The 16,959-nt window shown below is 39.1% G+C and overlaps 3 protein-coding genes across 27 annotated transcripts in view; 2 read left to right on the top strand and 1 right to left on the bottom strand.

Annotated features, from left to right (window-relative positions):
* The window catches only part of FGL1 (fibrinogen like 1), a 40,129-nt gene extending 37,535 nt beyond the window's left edge, over nt 1-2,594 (bottom strand). For both annotated transcript variants that reach the window (XM_027735373.2, XM_039387610.1), the window contains exons 1-2: nt 2,133-2,594; nt 1,149-1,200 (exon numbers count right to left, since the gene is read on the bottom strand). The gene's annotated coding sequence lies outside the window, so the exon portion shown is untranslated. The remainder of the gene's footprint in view (nt 1-1,148; nt 1,201-2,132) is intronic.
* Nucleotides 2,496-16,959, top strand: part of PCM1 (pericentriolar material 1) — a 41,871-nt gene continuing 27,407 nt past the window's right edge. For 11 of the 23 annotated variants that reach the window (XM_039387589.1, XM_039387592.1, XM_039387596.1 and 8 more), the window contains exons 1-10: nt 2,641-2,914; nt 6,398-6,530; nt 7,091-7,336; nt 8,452-8,724; nt 9,270-9,440; nt 9,616-9,732; nt 10,982-11,170; nt 13,128-13,305; nt 15,595-15,704; nt 16,133-16,349. In XM_039387589.1, the coding sequence (XP_039243523.1) occupies nt 6,435-6,530; nt 7,091-7,336; nt 8,452-8,724; nt 9,270-9,440; nt 9,616-9,732; nt 10,982-11,170; nt 13,128-13,305; nt 15,595-15,704; nt 16,133-16,349 (1,597 nt within the window). In that variant the 5' untranslated portion in view covers nt 2,641-2,914; nt 6,398-6,434. Of the gene's footprint in view, nt 2,593-2,640; nt 2,915-6,397; nt 6,531-7,090; nt 7,337-8,451; nt 8,725-9,269; nt 9,441-9,615; nt 9,733-10,981; nt 11,171-13,127; nt 13,306-15,594; nt 15,705-16,132; nt 16,350-16,959 lie in introns of those variants that run through there. The other 12 variants (XM_039387606.1, XM_039387609.1, XM_039387600.1 and 9 more) reach the window with 5 other exon arrangements.
* LOC120324532 (translation initiation factor IF-2-like) lies at nt 2,921-5,498 on the top strand. 2 transcript variants are annotated; one of them, XR_005565911.1, is made up of 3 exons: nt 2,921-3,504; nt 4,450-4,559; nt 5,399-5,498. XR_005565911.1 is itself a non-coding variant. In XM_039387611.1 (2 exons), the coding sequence occupies exons 1-2, from the start codon at nt 3,105-3,107 to the stop codon at nt 5,425-5,427; spliced, it is 429 nt and encodes a 142-aa protein (XP_039243545.1). In that variant the 5' UTR covers nt 2,921-3,104; the 3' UTR covers nt 5,428-5,498. The 2 variants fall into 2 exon arrangements, 1 of the variants encoding a protein (XP_039243545.1); XM_039387611.1 differs by lacking the exon at nt 4,450-4,559.

Genomic DNA, 16,959 nt, shown 5'->3' with positions numbered 1-16,959 from the left:
TGGGCTATCTCAATCCATTCAGTTTCTGTGAGGATGCAATCATTAGCATGTCTGCTGATGGAAGCACTTATAACAGAGATCTTTGCAGGAAGATTTAGTTTCTGTCAGTCTAGAGGCTCGTTAGTGTTGATATAGGACTTCCCCCAAAAGATTTTTCTTTATTTAATTAACAAGACATTCTTTAAGCCATATGAGTTTTGGCTCACAGTCATTCTCAAATCCCACATTATTTTACAACAGTAGTGGAGAACCACCTACTGGAAATAATGCTTCCTGCAGTGCAATCCATGATTCCTTCATGCCTTTTGTTTCTTTTCGAAGTCTCTGTCTCCACTGAAAAATGGCTCTGAGGAGCTGATACTGTTTCATTTCTTTGGAGCACCTTTTCTTTTTCTTAAGGAAAAAAAAACCTAAAAAACCCAACTAACCAAACAAGATTGCAGCCAGTTCCAGAACAGGGACAGAAAATAAGAAGAGAAAAATCATTCTGTAAATGTCAAGCAGGAATTGGTGTCATGATGCTGTAAGCTCCTATGAGAGACAAATTACTGATATATGACATACTGTGATAAGATACAGTTATGAGATATAAGGAACTACAGTAAAAGGCATTGATACTGAAACGTACTACAGTCATTGAATTTCATTTTTTTCCTCAACAGAGTATTATATTTTTTATGTAAGATTTTTTTTTGCATGCAGGAAACAGTATGAATGAGGGATCTATACCTTAAGAATAAGCAACTGCAACAAAAATAATGAGTCATTGAATTAAGGTAGTATCTTCTCTTAAATTCTGCCTCCACCTGCTGGGCCGTGGGAGGAATGCCACTGTAATAAGACAAAGCATCTTCCAAAAGCAACATTGACAACACTGTGCTGGATATCCAGACACAGTACCTGAGGTCAGGATAATAGTACATTAGTTAGAAGAATTTAAAAAATGCTGATAAATTAAATTCTTTATTAGCTTCAGAATTGCAATATTGCAATTATTATTAAATGAATAATATATATTCATCACACAGAGAGCTTCCATCAAGTTGTAGATTGTTTCCAAAGTGATTTCAGTTGTGGATATACAGTCATGTGGGTCATGGGGAGAAATGGGAGAAAGATGGTGCTATGACAGGCAGTCTTATGCTCACCTTTTTCACATACTCTGTGTTGTCCAGATCTATTCCTTTGATATGGGGGTATCTGGTGGAGAGAACAATAGTACTTTTATTGAAACATCTTTATTTCACAGGTTTTCCAATCATTTAGTTCCTTTTCTAAATTATAGATAGATTAATGTGTCATTGGAAAGGAATCGTCTTTTTTTTGAGCAAAATACATTAGTCTAAATCCTAATATGGGACAGATGGGGGTCTAACTGCATTTCCATGTGGTACCATTAGAATGTTTGTCTAGCAGGATGAATTGTGAGGCCAATGTAAATATTTAATGTTTCTGCTTTAGAAACTCAGTGTAATGGAAATGCTGAAAATTATGTTTTTTTCCATTCTGACAAGTGACAATCCCCTAAAATGAAAGAAATATAGATGATACCAGCTTTACTGAAACAGAAGCCCTGAGTGTGTTATGCAAGTTGCAGCCCTCTGAGGGACCAGCAGCTTCCTCCTGAGGTGAAGTGAAGGATCAGGCACTGATCTCTGGGGACCAGTGACAGGACCTGAGGGAATTGCCTGAAGTTGAGTCAGGGGAGATTTAGGTTGGATATTAGAAAAAGATTCTTCACCCACTGGTGGTTGGGCACTGGAACAGGCTCCCCAGGGAAGTGGTCACAGCACCAAACCTGCCAGAGCTCAAGGCCCATGGTGTGACTCTTGGGGATGGTCCTGTGCAGGGCTAGGAGTTGGACTTGATGATCCTTGTGGGTCCCTTTAAACTCAGGATATCCTACGGTTCCATGATTCTAACAACTTCTTCCAAATACCATGCACAGCACAGCTTCTACACACAACCGTTTTTTTTAAGTGCCGAACCCTCTATCTATTCTTTTCCCCAAAAGAAAGTTTAAAGAACCTAGGTCTGTGAACTCAGTGCCCTAAAACAAGGCACACAACACGCAAAATGGAACTGCAGAAAAAGAAGGAAAAGAATCAGAACAAGACTACCACGACTTCCACCTCCTCACTGCCGTGTTTCTTGAAGGAGGCCAAAGATGGACAGGAACAGATTAGTCGATACTCCTCCGAACGAGGGCAGGATCTGATCCTTGTCCACGCTCAGGGTTCAACGTGATCTCACTAGTCTTCCAGTCAGGCAAAGGCACTTACAGAGTTCACTGTCGTTCTCTTATTTTATTTTATGAGCAAAACGTGCCCAGCCCTCCCCATCAGACTGCAAGACAAGGGCGGGCCGTTGCCCTGACGGGAAAACTACCACTCCCAGGAGGCATCGCCGTCGGCCGGGCGGCCGCGCCTCGCGCAGTGCCCTCTGGGAGTTGAAGTTTCAGCCGCCCCTCCCCGGCAGCCCCGGCGGTTGCGCGGGGGATCCTCGGCCGGCGCGCGGGAAGGGCCGTCTCGCCGTCCGGGCCGGGCGGCGCCTGCGCAGCGTGGACGGGCTTCGGCGGGCGGAGGTTACCAGGTAACAGTGCGTGTGTCTCTGTGTGTGCGTGTGTTTCTCTGTGTCTGTGTGTCTCTCTGTGTGTCTGTCTGTGTATCCCTGTATCCCTGCGCCAGGCACCACCCCCCGCGTCCTGGCGGAGCGGCGGCCAAGATGGCGGTGGTAGCTGAGGCAGGGGCGCTGTGAGCTGCTCCGCCAGCGGTGTCCTGCCGCGCCGGGCGAGGCGAGGCCGCGCCGCTCCTCCGCTGCCCGCAGGCGGAACGCCCGTTCGAGCAGCCCAGATCACGCGAGTGGCGACCGGCGGTGGAGGAGAAGCCAGGCCGGGTGACCCGCTCGGCGCGGGGTGAGCCACCCTCTCCTGTCCCCCGAGCTGCCCCTTCCCCGTCCCTTCCCCGTGTGGCAGCGGGGGCCGCGCCGGGGCGGCGGGGCAGAGCGGCCCGGCCCGGCCCGGTCCGCGGGTGTGGGCGGTGGGGAGCGGGCATTGGGCTCGGGGACAGGTCCAGGGTAAGGGGGAGCTGTGCGGTACCGGCGCGATGTGGGGGCCGCGCTCCCCGCCAGGGCAGGGCGCGTTACCCGCTCTCCAAGGAGACGCTGCCGCGTCCGGGCCAGCGGAGGCGCCTTGGGCAGAGCCCGCCCACACACCCGCCCCGCGGCGCCGGCTTTGGCGCCGCGAGGGAGCGGGGTCTGCACTCGCCGCCCCCGGGCCGGGAGCGCCGCGGCCGCCTCAGGCAGCGGCTCGGCCGGCACAACCGCCGGGGCAGCGCTCGCTCCGCCGGCCCCGCTGGCGGCGACAGGACCTGTCGGGCGTGGGCTCGGGGCCCGCCGGGAGATCGGAGCAGGTCGGGACGACAGAGCCTGCTGGAAGGCTCCGGCATTGGAAGTCCCGGGCACGCCGCCCCCGGTCCGGGTGTGTGAGTGTGCGGCTTGTGAGAGGTGCGACAGGAGGGGACTTGCTCTGTTGACTGCACCTGTGCGATGGTACTGTGTGGTTGGCATTTAATGAGTTAATGCCCAATGAGGAGCGCACATCTTAAAAAACTAAAAAAGAAATGTTTAGTCCCGCTTTTAGCCTTTATGGCGCTGTCATGGTTTTTTGTGACTTTTTGTTTTCCGGTTAATTTCTTTATTTTCAGAAGTTTTCTCTGTGCAGGATTTGGTGCTTTAAAGAGCTCTTGCAGTTCACATGAGTGCTGTAGGGAAAAAATCTCAAGAACAACTCTGCTGTAGAATAAAAAGCATTTTAAAATACATACCTTTGTTTTGCTAGCACGTTTAGTAGTAGTTCTTCTGAGCAATTTGCATATGTACAAAATATGTTTTGCCTATAATCCTACATGTTATCTTAAGTTATTTTTTCTGTAGAAAATCTACTTTAAAGTCCTTTTTATTTTTCCACAAGTCTGTGTAAATGTTGTAAGGCAGTATTGACATGCTCAAATAGAGCTTTTATACAGATTCTGTGATATGCAAGAAGCTGAAATTGGCAATGGTTGCTGGATGCAGAAATAGATAATGGTAAGGTACCAAAGCTTTTAGAAGAGGATTTCTTGTGAAAATAGCTGGTAAAATGAAAACTAAGCAAAAATGCAAATTGGTGAAATGTATGTGTGGAGGAAGAAAATGCAGCTTCAGATGAGAGAGTTTCATTTCTAAGAAAAAAGCTGGCTGAACCTCTTTGTGTTTTTTAACTGAGTTAAAGGGATAAAATACTAGCAGAGCTCTTGGATCTTAAATTCACTTTATCTGGAAATATCAAAGCCCATACTATGAAAGTTTAAAATTTGCTCTTTGGAAGGGCCACACTTCTGCTAGAAGACTTTAAAATCTACTGTCTGGAAATAATCAGGTTATTGTTATTTTTGACCTGTATTTATCAAGGTGTATTGGTATATGCCTAGACTCCTTGTTTGAGAGTATTATTCGGAATATTCCATGTGGGGCAGTGAACTTACTTCAGAGGTGATGAGAGACTTCTACAGCAAAAATAGGTGAGGACAGCTTTTGTGAAAGTTTTAAAAGAAGTAAATGTGAGTATATAAACATGAGTACTGCCACTTCTTTTTACAGTGGAAGGTAGGGAAAAACTACTTTTGTGATGGTTTTAGTAGAATTATATAACATGATGATGAGGAAACAGCTTACTGAATTGGACTGTAAACCCAGATGGCCTCTAATCTTCCTCATTATGCTTAGTGACATAGGTCAGGGTACAGTGTCTGTTGAGATGTTGGGTCTCGCACATTTACAAAGCTGAACAGTTTATCTGTAGCTGAGGAAAGTTCTTTAAAAGCATAGCTCGTTTTAAACTGGTAACTATGCATTTGTTTATGGGACGAAGAAGGGAGTATGAATTAATGTGCAGGGACAGTAGGGCAAAGTTCCCAAAGTAGCAGGCACTGGGTTGTACCTGTGTTATGATTCTGCTTGTGAGATACAGAAGCTGAGTTACTCCTAAGTGTTAATGTGAGTGGAGATGTGGTTCTGATATAATGAGCACACCTGGTAGATCCCATTTCCTTTATGGTTTAGTAATAGGCTGTGTTTGCGCAGAAATACTGCCTTGTGCAGGTGTGCCTGCTGAGAGGGCTGTGTTGTGTGATTTTGATTGAATCCTATACCTAAGCAAGATAGGTGTATTAGTACAGCTTTTAGACTTAGTTCAGGATTAATCTGTTTTCCTTTCTAGAATTGATATTAAAAAACCCCAACAAATTTCTTAGATACTTCTTAATGTTGAGTTTCAGATGATTTTGATGTGAAAATTAATAATAGATAGGCTGCAGCAAAATTTTGAGAAATAAGTTGTCCTTTTTGATTTTTTTTTCAGTTAAAAATAAAGCTTGGCTCATGCCCTAACACAGCAGTGAAAACTAGCTGGAAAAATTAAATCTCTGCAAGACTGTTTTTCTTCTGCGTCTGTAACTACTTCATAGGTAAAGTTTGTAGCTTTGTGCAGTGGAATTGTACTAGCAGCACTTAGTGTATATAGTTGTGTATTCTTCACCTTTTTGAACAGGCTAATCTAATTTTATTACCATAAAGGAATACGTTTTCCTGATCTTTCAACTTTAACGACTTTTTTTATTTCTAATGTCAAAACTAGAAGCCAAAATGAAAACATTACATTTAGGTTGCTTCATACTGCACAGAATGACACTGTTAAAGAGCAGCAAAGCTCTAGGAAATCCACATTATTTTGTTTGATTTTGGTAGAAAGCATAATGTGTCACAGCATTGACTGCTTAAAGAGCTTAATGTGTGGTAAAGAAAGTAAAAATCCTTTTACCGATGTTTGTTTTCCTCATGTTTTATCGAATGTGCCATTCAGTACTCTGTTGTCACAGAGTACTGTCACACACAGTTAAAATGTCACACATTTTAACACATCGGTGTTAAAATGAATGTGAAAGTTTGACGTACTAGGTCTCCAGAGTCACTCATTGTATCAAATAGACATCACCCTGGACTTGAAAGTGTAGGCCTTATGAATTACAAAGCAATCTTTCTGAGCACTGTATCGTTTGTTTTAAAGTGAGGACAATTGAGAGCCTCCCAAAGAAAACGTTTCTTTTGTAGAACAGAGATTAAAAAAACAAAGGTAAAAAAACTCCAAACCCACAACTATTTCTTGTTTATTTTTTCATGCCGGTTTCTGTGTTCTTCTCATTGATACATTTCTAGTAACACAGTTTAGTAAATGGAGAGTTTAGTTTCCTAAAACAGCCTTGTGTTTGCATTTTATAATTAACATGTAGTTGTCATCTCAGATTATGAATCTTTAAAATATTGTATGTAAACTGATTTTAATACAGCACATTTTTTTTAGATTGTTTCTTTTAGATTGTTTTTATTGACCGCTTGCCATGGCAACAGGAGGTGGTCCCTTTGAAGAAGGCATGAATGATCAGGACTTGCCCAGCTGGAGCAATGAGAGCCTCGATGACCGGCTGAACAACACGGTATCGTTATTCTTGTCTTGCTCTTGCCGTTTGATGCTGTACATTAGAATTACTAGGTAGATTCTGTTACTGGCAGGTAACAATGCAACCCCCTAAGCCTTGTCAGTACAGCTCTAAGGTAAATATCTGCAAAAACAGAGGTAGATGTAAGCAAACGATGAGTGTAATTTACGGCAAGCATTTTGGATAAATAAAGTAGCTAGACACAAAAGTGTTGTAGGTGTCATGAAAGCGAAAACTGTAACTTGGAAAGTTCTAAGCTCCTGAAGTGAAAGTCCTCAGCAAAGAAGAAAAATACGATTTTAGCTTCATTTGAAATTAATTTCATGCATTTTAGGATAAAATTAATTTCAGATTTCCCGAGAAGCTATTTTTAATTATGCAGTGGAGAAAAGTTTATTTGTAAAGTGACATTTGCTCTAGAAAACATATTTTGATATTGGTTACTATTTTTACTTCTAAAATGGAAGTAAACTCTACATCACTGAATGAAATAATTTACTGTTTGTCTGTGTGTATAACAAATATGACTTTTTTTCTTCTCTGTCCTTCCCCTTAAGGACTGGGGAAGTCAACAGAAGAAAGCAAACAGATCTTCAGAAAAAAACAAGAAAAAGCTTAGTGGGGAAGCTGAAACAAGGCTTACTAATGATATATCTCCAGAATCCTCACCTGGAATGGGACGACGGAAGGCCAGAACTCCTCATAGTTTTCCTCATGCTCGGTACATGACCCAGATGTCTGTTCCAGAGCAGGCTGAACTAGAAAGGCTTAAACAAAGAATAAACTTCAGTGATCTGGATCAGGTTTGTGTGAATACTAGCTCTCACCCAAAATGTGACTACAGAATAATTTATTCAGTTATCTCTTAATAATGTGACATTTGAGGAAAACCTTTCATAAGTGATTAAGGTAAAAAAAAGGTCTTATAGGCACCGTGAGAGCCAAATCAAAATTCTGGTTTTGAACTTGAAAAAATTAGGGAAAGTCTGGGACCATGGCTTTCCTATGTTTAAGAGTATGCTAGCTGTCTTCACTCTCTTAGTCTCAGCCATTAACTAATTCCTGTGTCCTCAGGTTAGTAGTTCTTACTCATGGTACTTGTCTGCCACTTGAAAATATCTGTTACCTTATTTTGAAAGTCTGTTCTTGAAAGTGCCGGTTTGTGATTCTGAACGTTGTTAGCCTTGTGGATTAAACAGAGAAGTATAATTAAAAACTGCTCCTCAGTACAGTGTTGAGAATTTTGTGGCACAAATTCTTGAGCCATAACTTCTTTTTTTGGGAATATGGCACATTCATCCTTCTCTTGTCCAAAACAATGAAAAGTACGAGGGATTAATTCTTTAGTAACAAGGCATAAATTTGTGCAGTTTCAGAACAGAGGCTGGTTCATCTTTCCCAAAGGTTGTTGCTAACTTCTTTGGATAGTGAAGATTCTTTCAAGTGTGATTCATTGTGTTGACTTAGAATATAAAGGCTGGGTATAACTTTCTCCTCAGCTGTATGTTATTGCAGCATGTTGCTATTCAGAAGGTTCTAAAGAAAGCTGAAGTTATGAGGTATCATATCCTGCAGGGGAATATGTTGATTTTTTATTATTGTTGCTTTCTCAAATGTATCTGGAGAGTAGGATGCCTTTCACCATGGTAAAGGTGGAGGCCACAAGAAGAATGAGTAACTAAATTCTGAGGAACTGCAGAACCTTTTTGCTTCTCATCTATTCTGGGAGGATGGGCTTGCTTTCTGAAAACTATATGGCAAAAATCACCAGCACTGTCTTTCTCTAACTTTTGGCTGGTCGGTAAATGAGTCTAATAATACTGCAGAAATATTAATTTAACCAGTGAAATTAATCAGTGTTGAGAACATATTGGATGAAAATAATAAAGCAATTGTTCTTTCTTTTGTTTTTATATAGAGAAGCATTGGAAGTGACTCTCAAGGCAGGGCAACGGCTGCTAACAACAAACGTCAACTTAATGAAAGCAAAAAACCATTCAACTTCCTGTCAATGCAGATTAACACTAACAAAAGCAAAGATCCTGCCTCAGGTTCCCAGAAAAAGGAAAGTGGGGTTTCAGCGCAGTGTAAAGAGTTGTTTGGAGCTGCTCTGAGCAAGGATTTCTTGCAAAATTGTCAAGTCTCTACTCAAGAAGATGGAAGGGGAGAACAAATGATGGATAGTAGCCAGGTATTTACATGGCCTATAGAGTCTACAGGATATTAGTATATATATGTCTCTCTTAATTTTCAGTGCATCTTTCTAAATTTCTTAAAACTATAAATCTTTATTGGAAATACTTAACTTCCTACTGTTCTGAAAGGCAGCTTGAAGAAAATGTGAAAGCAAACTTAATCATCTCTTGTTCTTTAGAAATCCACTTATTAGTAACAGTAGCGGTATTAATTTTCATCTTAGAGGTTGGCTCCCTTTAATAAGGTTCCAGAAAATACTCTCACAGTTCAATATTTTCCTGTGCTGATGAGCTCGTTTCTGTTTTGGCCTATGTTGACTAGAAGCCCTGTGCTTCAGCCTTGCAGCTTCTCGCCTGCGTAAATCTATCCTTCCAAAAGCTGTTGACTTTAAACTGCTTTTGGAAGTGTGCTTGTAGGATTGAAAGTATTAGTGTGTCTCCCCCTTTAATTACTCCTTTGCTATTGCTATCACCATGTCTTGTGTATTAAATACGTTGAAGCTGTAGCTGAATGCATTCAGTAACTTCAGTGTCTTTACAGATTGTGAGCAGACTAGTTCAAATTCGCGACTATATTGCTAAGGCCAGCTCCATGCGGGATGATCTTGTAGAGAAAAATGAAAGATCGGCCAATGTTGAGCGTTTATCACACCTTATAGATGACCTTAAAGAGCAGGAGAAATCCTATCTGAAATTTTTGCAAAAGATACTTGTAAGTTTGAGAACATGATATATCTGTTTCTGCACTGTAAGCTTTTTTTCGGAGTTGACCATTGATGTTTTGATGGTGGCACTGGGGGTGTTGGTTTTGGTATGCAGTACCTTCCATAACTCATTTTTACTGCCCCCTTATATAGCTTTTGATTTATGCCAATGAAATGTTTCAGGCTAGAGAAAATGAGGAGGATGATGTTCGGACTGTAGATTCAGCTGTGGGATCTGGTTCTGTAGGTGAGAGCACATCGCTAAACATTGATGTGCAGTCTGAGGCTTCAGATACCACGGTAAGCTGCCTTTTAGTAATTAAGGTGCTAGAAATGAAGGCTTTATTTTGGTTTTGTCATGGATATGATAGTGTCATAATCTGCAGTTCGGTTAAAAAATGGTAAATCCGAAGCACTCTGTTCAGGAGGTGTTTGTGCATGTGTTGATCTAATTTTTTTTTAATATGGGAAAAAAAAGTAATGATTCTGTCACAGCAAAATTTTAAAGATTTTTTTTCTTTTTAATCAAGAAGTGAAGGTTTTTTAAAAATCTTTATTCTTCAAAGTACAACGAAGGGTTAAACGTGTACTTTGGCAGAGCATTCACTGGCTTGATGTAGGAAAGAATATTTTTCTATGCAATTTTTCATCTATAAGTTTATTTCTGTTACTGGGAAAATTATCTGGTTTTGGATCAGGAGAGGGTTAGAAATGAGTCATTAGTGGGCCATTGTCCAAGTATCTTTCTAGTGATATGATAGAAGTATTGACCTAGCACAGAAGTTTCTCTCATTTTTTGGCAAGATGGGCACTTTTTAAAAAATCTGTTGTGAATTTAGTGCTGAGATAAACAGTCAGTCTTCCTTTCTATTTTTAAAAGCTTTTGTTTTTAGCGTGGTAAACATTTCTTGTAGTAGATACAAAAGCATTTTAATAACTTAAGTTTTGCTTCTTCCTTTACTATTATACTGAGAAAAAGTGCTATAGAACAGGTGCTCTCTTTGGCCAGTTAGTACAGAGAATGTTCTGCGGATGAGGAGAATTTATGTGCTTGGAAGTAAAACTGTTAAAACATTAAGAAACTTTTGTAATTATTTTTTGCTTTATAAGGACTCTTTCTGTCCCTTTAAAGAAATAAAATTATACATGTGGAAGATGCACTTTTAACTTAAAAAAAAATAATTGGAAAATGCAGAAAAAGACCAGTACTTTTTCTGAGAAGAAATCACGTAAACTTGTGTTTTTCTTCATATTTGCAAAATGCGATTTGGTTTTTGTTTGGCTCTTCGTTTTGCATCTAAATTCTCTTAACATGCAGCTTGAGTATGTTACATGTAGAGTGCATACTTCTGGTCATAGAACATTGATTGCTATATGGAGCCTTATGCAAATTCTAAGAATGACTAAAAATGTCTTCACCCTTTAGTAGATCTTATTTGATATTAGTTTTCATTATTTGACAAGATAAAGCAGTAGGTTTGTAACTAAAAAATGCATGCTAAGTTGGAGCATATTTTCAAAATCTAACATACTAAACGATTTAATGAAGGAGGTATCTTTTAGCTTGAGCATTCGGCCCCGCATTGAGGACAAACTAGGGAATTCAGCTTCACAGGAACAGGTTACAGACATTGATGTTACAACAAGCCCTAAAGGGAAAAGTGACAGAGCTGCTCTGAATGACAGGGAAATCTGGCCCTGTGGGATTAATAGCCAGGAACATGGATTGCTTTCAAAGGTATACTTCACAATGTTATTTTAACCTCAAATAGGGTTTATGCAGGCTAGTCTTCCCTCTCCCCTTATCTCCTTTATTAATTGCTTTAAATGTATTTGTTACTTACAGTAAATGTTACCACTGGACTGCTTATGTGTATCCAGCTGTCTTTTCATTGCCTTGAGTTTTTTTATTCTAAATAGAAATGTTTGACAACTTTTTCTTCCTAATTGTTAGCATCGACAGAAAATTGTTAACACTGACAGTTAGCATGGATGTAACTCTGTACAGCAGGTGCTGTGATTTTATGTAGATGATCCTTCTGGTTTTGTTGTTCCTTTTTTGGGGAAAACATATTATAAATGTGTCTTTCAGACACTTTTCATGGTTGTGCCAATAGTTTGCCGATGCAAATTTAAGCTAATACCATGTAGAGAAAATAAATTAGAGAGTAGTAACCTTAACTTGTTCCACAAATGTTTTTGTATAGCTGTTTATATAAATATTTGGTTGGAAGAGGGAAGACTTAAGGAGCATGGAGTCTAAAACTTGTTTTGTTACTTGTTACCAACTTTTCTATGGCTTTTCCTTTGCTCTGATTTAATTAAAAAAAGTCTTAAGTTTATTTTTTCCCCCTAAAATAAAAGGCTTAAAAGTTTTATCAAGCTTACTAGTCCAAGGTTAGAACTAAGTTTGAAAAATTTGTTACATGATTTTAATGAACTTAAGCAAATCTGGTACTTTAGATAAAACTTGGATTATTTGGTAGGGGAGCGAGACTGAGACACATACCCTTTTTCCCTTTCTTCCTCTTGTTCCTTCCTGCTGATTTCATTGTGTGATCTATTTTGTCTCTACTTTCTGTATAAAAGATAGAAGTTTAACAGAAATGATCAGTGCCAGTTGCAGTGCATCTTTTAGTGATACTTGCAGAAGTTTAGACTTCTGGGATTTTTCTGTTTTCTCTGATGGAAAATTGTGCATTCCTTGATACCCAAAACTAGTGAATAAAATGCCTGCTCTTATTCTGCAGGAATATTCTATTTGATGCAGAATATTTGAACTGAATTTTCTACTTCAGGAATTAGCACTGTGTGGGTAGAAGATTATGCTTTTAAGTTAGTAGTGTTCTTCTTAGATACTTGTTGGCTGCTAATAAAAAGGAGGCAATTTTTTCCATGATTTCATCTGCATAGTGCAATAATCCAGCTTCAAACAGGATCAGGATCTTAACTGGATGCCTCATTATTAAAATAGTTAATTAAAATACTTCATTGGCTGGCAATCCTTGAGTAACAGTTTTGATGCAAATCTTCAGCTCTTAATTAGGATAGGATGAGGAAAAGAACTTGAGTTCTAGTATATTTTTACTGCTCAACATGCTTCCATTGTTTCAGATCTGTTTTCTGTGTGTTTGAAAACGTAACACAGAGGGGATTCTGTGCAAGTTTTTGTTTTGCATTTGGTTTACATAAATCTGGTCTGTTCTAGCATCAATGCTATAAATACAGCATACAAAGCTAAACACATAGGTGAGAGAAGAGTAACTGCCTAAAACATTCTGCTGAAAATTTAGAGATCTGAGGCCGGTGAATCAGTTGAGATCTTTTATGTAGTTCCATGGTACAATGTCTTATCTTGCTTACCTTTACCAGTCTTACAGGTTAACACCCTCTTATATGATTTAAAAGTCAGAGGGATGTCTTTGGGACATTAGGTCAGCTGACTGGATTTCTAAAGAAAACTTAAACCCCCGGGAGTGATAAGCATGTCTTGGTGGTATAGGCTTCTCCCTATTGGATGTCTAAATTTTTTTAAAGATAGAGGACTACTGGAAGGGTGAAGCTGTTTAATTTTCACCTTTTTACACAAACTGGCTGTTTATTCCTATGCAAGTCGTGCTTGTTTTGACACTTCTATTACTCTTACTCAACAAATAAATTGTCGTGGTTATGGTAATGTTCCTCTCTATTTGCAGGCCAGAGATCCTCAACAGGAGGCTAAAGAGGAGTTGGAGAACTTGAAAAAGCAGCATGATTTATTGAAAAGGATGCTACAACAGCAGGAGCAGTTGAAGGCTCTTCAAGGGAGACAGGCAGCTCTTCTTGCTTTGCAGCATAAAGCAGAGCAAGCCATTGCTGTCCTGGATGATTCTGGTATGTGGAATTGTGGTGTCTTTAATATCATGTTATCATGACTAAATGATTAAAGCTGGAGTTGTGGAATAAACACTAAAAAAATCTTTTTGTAATACACTTCTTAAAAATTTTACTGGGAGGCTTCTATTTCTGAAAAGAATTGACAGTGTAACATTGTGAAATGATGTGTCATTTAAAAAAAGCACAACTGATTACTTTGGTTTACTGTAAAATCCTAAAATTGTGAGATTTTTCTCCCAAGAATTGACTGCCGCCAATACCAGTCAGATTAGAAGCCTGCCACTTGTCTCCATCGTTGTGCTAGGGCTTTGAAGAAAAGAATCGGAGTGGGGGGTAAAATGTGTCTCTCTACATCCTTCTGTCTATAGGCAGTTAGTAGTTTAAAGTTTAATTTGCTTTTTGTAGAATTTTGGGGTTTTTTTTGCTGACTGGTTGCTTGACAGTTTAATAGCCATTAGTAGACTAATGGTTTATTTGATAAAAGAAAGGAGAGAGTTGCTAAAGTAGTCACATAAGTAGACGTGAAACCAGAACTCTGGAATTCTATGGCATGTCCAGTGAGAGCACGATTCTGATAATAAAGCACCATCATTGTTATAAAAAGCATTGTTATTAAAAGCATTCTGCTAATTTGTTTTCATATATTCCCAGCTTTTCAAAGTTATCTTTGGGACAGAGGCGACTTCTTGATATCTGTTTAGAGGTTGTCAGCAGAGTTGTTTTTTAAAAGGCTCAGTCTTAAAAGGAAGACAGTTGTTCTTGTTTTGTGCACTGTTGATACATGAATTGTCATTTGTTGGAAACTTGTCCTGGCCCCCCCCAACCCCTCCCAAAATCCTGTTTGTTTTTCTTTTGAAATGGGCTACAGTTATGTGTGCCGTTACAGGGAATGACAATTTTGCACTGAGCAAGTTCAGATTCAGTCTGCGTTAGTGTTCTGATTCTGATTCTTCCCTATAAGATTAGGCTTGATTAGAGGGTATATAGGATAGTAGTTCTTGCTGCAGTTAATTTTTGTATTTAAAATATCTTCATTTGTACAAATAAGGCATTGGTTTCTACACTTTTTTGTAAAAGTCTCCTTTTGAGGTTCCTTGTTCTAATGAGCTCCTCTTTCTGTTTTGCTGTTCTTGATTTGATAGATTATAGGAAATAAGGTGTAACTAGGGTTGAGAGATTTTAGAAAGCTACCACAAGAGCAAGAGAAGCAAGTGTTTTTGAAAGACGTTTCCTTGTTTCCTAAATGGTTTTTGGAAGTTACTGTTCTCCTGTCTGCAGTAGTAGACCTGTAATGGAATCTGCTTTCTGTGCTTTCCTGCAATATACAAAGCTCCATCTTGAGGAGTGGGTAGAAAAAAGGATTGCTTGTGATAAATTAGAGCAACTTTTTTTTTTTTTAAATTTTATGGTGAAGGGGTTTTTTTTGTTAGTTCGTTTCACATTTCTATTATATCACTCTTAATAACAGTTTCTTACTGCTGTTTGTGTCCACTGACTTAAAAATGCAGTATGTGCCAGAACTATAGGGGAGGGAATGTTAATATTCAAATTCAACTTAGGACAAAGTAAACGTTTTAACTTTGAAAACACTGAAACTTTATTATGCACGTAATGAAGTCATGATCTGAGGGGAAAATAAATAATATTTGTGCTTTATTTTTCTTACGATCTGTTGGTTCATATTTGGGGAAAAAGCAAGAATTATTTTGGTCTGTCAACTGCTACTTCGATATCTTAGTAGTATTTGAATATGAACTTTCACGCAGGGGAAAAAAAGACTTTCTTTTAGATGTATTCCTCTCATAAAGCTTTTTGAAGGACAAGCCCCAAGACTCTGTTTGCGGCTGTAAAGATTACAACTTAAACCAATGTGAAAGCTTGGTGTCTCTTAGTTTCATTTCCTTAAAGTAATAAATTTCATGTACTCTTCTTAGTTAAGCTATACTAAATAATTTCTAAATTTTATTACTAACAAAATGTTTCTATCAGCCCTAGAAGCTTGGTTGATTTCATTTTGCTCTGACCTTTTTAGCAAAACATGGAACAAGCTTAACAAGTCCTTTTGTACGGTCCTTCAGAAAGCAGCTCTGAGTTGTCGTGTTAGTATTTCCGTAGTGGAGGTAATCTTCCAACAGTAAAGCTGCTGGAAAGGACACAGCATTAAAGATATGTGCTGTATTTTTAGACTTCAGTATATTAATGTTAAACCACAGATTTTCATCAAAAAACCTTTATTTCATTGCTGTGGAAAAGTATTTACATTTCCCCCTCTTTCTGGATGTCCAGTTGTAACAGAGACTACAGGCAGTGTTTCAGGAGTAAGCCTTACATCAGAACTGAATGAAGAATTGAATGACTTAATTCAGCGCTTTCACAACCAACTTCATGATTCTCAGGTCAGTCCTTAGACTGCACTGTATCAGTTTTGCCATTATCAGTTTTTCTTAACCTTTTTAATAGTGCAGTTAAATGTGTCTTGCTCGTTTCTCTGCATTTGCTAGTGAAGCAATCAGAGTTCCCCCAAACTTGAAAAATCAGCATCTTTGTATTCTTAAGGGTTATTAGCTGACTGAGTTATGCTCTGTCTCACAGGTTTCTGTGAAAGTCCAGAGCAGTATTTTCTATATTGCAGTAAAATTATTAACTCAGTATATAACTGATATATCATTAAAGTGTTTTCAATATATTTCCCTTTATGATGTTCTTTGTTTTGGTGTTGATTCTGATGTTGAGTCCAGCAAGCCCATAAGAGGGCTTTTTGTTTCTTAGAATTTATTTACCTTTTTTCATAGTACTCTGAATAAAATGAAGTTACTCTTTTTAGACACAATCTGTGCCAGATAACAGAAGGCAAGCAGAAAGTCTTTCACTTACCAGAGAGATTTCACAAAGCAGAAACTCTTCGATGTCTGAACACCAGTCAGATGAGAAGGCACAGCTTTTTAACAAGATGCGAATGTTGCAGGGTAAAAAGCAAAAAATGGACAAACTATTGGGAGAACTTCATACTCTTCGTGACCAACATCTAAATAACTCCTCCTGTAAGTAAATATAGGCAGAATTGTATTTTTTCAAGAATACAACCTTTTTAATGTGCGTATTTGTAACATGGTCTTTCAGCTTGCAATTGGTTAATGAAGTGCAGGTGATAAAGTTGTACTGGGGCATGTTAATGTAAATGTTTTTTAATGCTATATAAGTTTCTGTCTTAATGAAGAACTCTACAGCTATTGATGAGTGTCTTCTCTGCTGGCACTTTGGTTTATAACATCAAAGCTGACTAATGTGAGGATGTGATGATAGGGTTTTTTTTCTTCAAGACTTTTCTGTAACACGTCTGACTTGCGGAGACTACCATATGAACTTGAACTTTCTGTATTTTTGTCACAGTACATCTGCATTTATTTACTCAGCATTTCATATGTTAGTACTTCTACAGCATTATGGGGTTTGCTTGTCCACTGTCAAAAGGCTTTCTCCTGTACTAGTCGCAAGGACTTCAATCATAGGCCATTCCAGAGGACCTTAACTGTCTGAATGGACAAGGGTTTGGACCTGTTCTTTAGATGGCTTTGTCCTCTCCTTAGTGTCTTGATACGGGGCTACTTGCTGCTCTCACTTTCTATTTCTGGAAATGCATCTGTACTGGTG

The sequence above is a fragment of the Pipra filicauda genome, unplaced genomic scaffold (genome assembly GCF_003945595.2).
Source record: "Pipra filicauda isolate LSUMZ 115617 unplaced genomic scaffold, ASM394559v2 scaffold57_size4234018_pilon, whole genome shotgun sequence".
NCBI lineage: Eukaryota > Metazoa > Chordata > Aves > Passeriformes > Pipridae > Pipra > Pipra filicauda.
This window is presented reverse-complemented; position numbering and strand designations above follow the sequence as displayed.

Coding starts and splice junctions, on each gene's coding strand:
- LOC120324532 (XM_039387611.1), top strand. CDS start 3,105: ATGTGGGGGCCGCGCTCCCCGCCAGGGCAGGGCGCGTTACCCGCTCTC. Junction 3,505..5,398: donor GAGTGTGCGGCTTGTGAGAG/GTGCGACAGGAG, acceptor TTTTTTTTTCAG/TTAAAAATAAAGCTTGGCTC.